Raw genomic sequence first — 2,963 nt, forward strand, 5'->3', positions numbered from 1 at the left:
GATTTTAGAAAGTGCAACAAAAATAAAAATAAAATAAAATAAGGTAAAAATTAATAAATTTATATATAAATATTTGTATATAAATATTTATATATATTTATATATAAATATATATACATATTTATATATAAACACACACTCACACACACACACACACACACACACACACACACACACACACACACGCACACACACACACACGCACGCATGCACGCACGCCGCACGCACGCACGCACGCACGCACGCACGCACGCACGCACAACCTTATTTCTTAAAATTTTATATAAATATATAAAATTTTATATAAATATATAATAAATTTTATATAAATATGTAAAATTTTATACAAAATAAAAATAATTATTGTGCAAAATCTAATTTTGATTTTAAGAGAAATTTAAATATAAATATACTTTTACTCTTTAATTTTTTATTTATTCGATTATATTTAATCCCATATAAAAAAAATCATTAAAAGATAAGTTACTAAAAATGTAACTATATCATTACTTATTGTGACAATTAGCAAAATAGCACATATTTATAAAAAATAGATGTAAAATATTGGGTAAGTGCAAAACTTCATGACTGATTTATTATTCAAAATTTAAACGACCGTAATTTTGTTAAAAATAAATGAAATTTAAATTAAAAAATGTCTCTATAATTTTTTATTACTGAATTATTCCAAATTAAATAAAAAGAACATTTTAATTGCTCATAACTCCGTCATTATAGCAATTCAAAAGACAGATTCTTAAATCTGAAACTTTGCTCTTTTAAACAGTATAATTGCCAATTTAATTAAAATATTGCGTCCAACATAAAATTTTACATAAACTTTTTTTTATTGAATGAGTACAAAAGCTCGGGCACGAGCTTTTGTACTCATTCAATAAAAAAGCTAATAATACAAGAACATTGAAAGTTTTCGAAACAGTTTCTTCGGTTTTAATCTTTGCATACTTCTATGTTTGAATTGAATAAAAATATTTTTATTATACCAGATATTTTTGACTTCTCATTTTTATTGCGCAGGCTTATAACTCTTATCAGCTTTGATAAACAAACTATATGATTATTGCTGTGCTTTTCTTAAATATATATCGATTATTTTGATGATAACTTTATCTTCCCTTTTGTCTTTCACTGATGACGTCACCTGGAATATACGATCTCGAAATGCATGTGGATTGTTCGGCTTTTAGTTTGTTCTGCAAAGCGGGTCCATCGCAGTCCTCCTGATAAGTCAGAGCATATGTAGCAGCGAATTCTTCGGGCTTCGTCAAGATGCAATTCTTAGGGGTAATGAAATCGTTGTTGGATCGCATGTCGTAATTACCGCAAAGTCCGCATATAGTATAGAGATATTTATCGTTTACCTAACAACAGACGTGTTTTATTACATTTAAATTTCACGCATCTTTTGATTAAATTTTATTCACATAAGTAGTTTAACTTATGTAGTGTATTTCATATACAACTTGCTTTACTTTTTTACTTACATAAAGTAGGATACGTTCTCCATCATATACGATGTGGATATCATATTGCAGCGAATGCATTATGATTATTCCATCCTCTTGATAAATTGCGTATAAATCAATTTGTCCGTAGCTCGTATGATTCGAGAAATAAGAATCATAGTCCTCACCACCTACGGTAGAAACTTGGAGACGATCGTCCAATTTTCGCAGATGAATTTCTTCATGACCCAAGATTATCCAGACCTGTTTAGTGCCGTCGTCCATTTCTCGCGCCATGACAACTGCCCTTACATCATATGGAAAACTTAAAATTTTTTCGGGATTATTGGAATCCCGCTTTGGATAAGGCGCCATCATTACGTGCCAACATTTTCCCAATGTCAAGGGATAGACCTTATCATCAAAAGTTACAACTTGGGTTTTGTCGAGAACGCACATATCTACAAAAAGTTTTTATATTTAATAAAGCGACATAACACCAAGTACATACATAAAAAGACATAAAAAAAAGCGAATTTTCACTAGATATAAACTCAGACATAAAGAAAAAAAAGACATAAAGACATAAAGAAAATACGATTTTCATACAATAATGCATGTGTTATATGGCAAAAGAGCTATTTTCAAATTAATATATCGAAAATGAAAAATGATATTTATTAAATTAATATATCGAAAATGAAATAAATCACAATATATTTTAAAACTGATAGTTGATATTTTTATGTGTTATAAATAAAATTTGTTGCCGGTATAATATTATGGAATCCTTCAAAATCTTAATGATTTGCATCTTTGACATTATTTTTTAATGCAAAGTAATAATCATTAAATAATGGATCAGGTTCAGCACGAAATATTTCGGAAAGGCCTGTTCACATTCGCAATACAGAAAAAAGTTAAATTTTGTTGTTCCCCAAGTAACACAACAGTACTTGCAAATAAGTGCTAAAAAAGTGATTACATGTGCATCTTTAGCGCTTTGTTAACGATTGTATTGTAAGCGCTGTGTGCTACTTGGTCAGTAACATATCCATTTTTCATAAGTTATGAATATTTTTTTATAAGATTTTCGGGATCTTTTTTTATAATGATTATGCTAATTATTGATCTCTAAATATTGATCTCATACATACTTTTGAATACGTTTATAACTTACCTCCTTCCAAGTCTTCCATAAAAAGCTTGTCTAGTGTACAATTCGGAAAGATAACATTAGGATCTTCAATCAAGTGCGACAGAGGGAACGAAACATCCATTTGCGAAGTGCTTAAAGAAATGTTCATATCATTATTGTCAAGCGACATTTTTATTTCTATATTCATGGTCTTATTAACGCTTTCCAGATTTGATATGTTTATATTATTATCAGAAATAATCATCTTGATCATCAAGATCATTCTGTTGGCAAGCAAATAGAAATCCGAATTCGTTTCCATTGATATCATCAGAAGATCCCTCTGTTGGATTAATTCA

The 2,963-nt window shown here is 29.1% G+C and overlaps 1 protein-coding gene across 1 annotated transcript in view; it reads right to left on the reverse strand.

The window, feature by feature from the left end:
- Window positions 1-2,855: 2,855 nt before the first annotated feature.
- LOC105626137 (vitellogenin-1-like) overlaps window positions 2,856-2,963 on the reverse strand; it is a 9,905-nt gene continuing 9,797 nt past the window's right edge. Inside the window, exon 4 of the mRNA XM_012207449.1 lies at window positions 2,856-2,947. Within this exon, the coding sequence (XP_012062839.1) occupies window positions 2,856-2,947 (92 nt within the window). The remainder of the gene's footprint in view (window positions 2,948-2,963) is intronic.

The sequence above is a fragment of the Atta cephalotes genome, assembly GCF_000143395.1.
Source record: "Atta cephalotes unplaced genomic scaffold scaffold00004, whole genome shotgun sequence".
Lineage (NCBI taxonomy): Eukaryota > Metazoa > Arthropoda > Insecta > Hymenoptera > Formicidae > Atta > Atta cephalotes.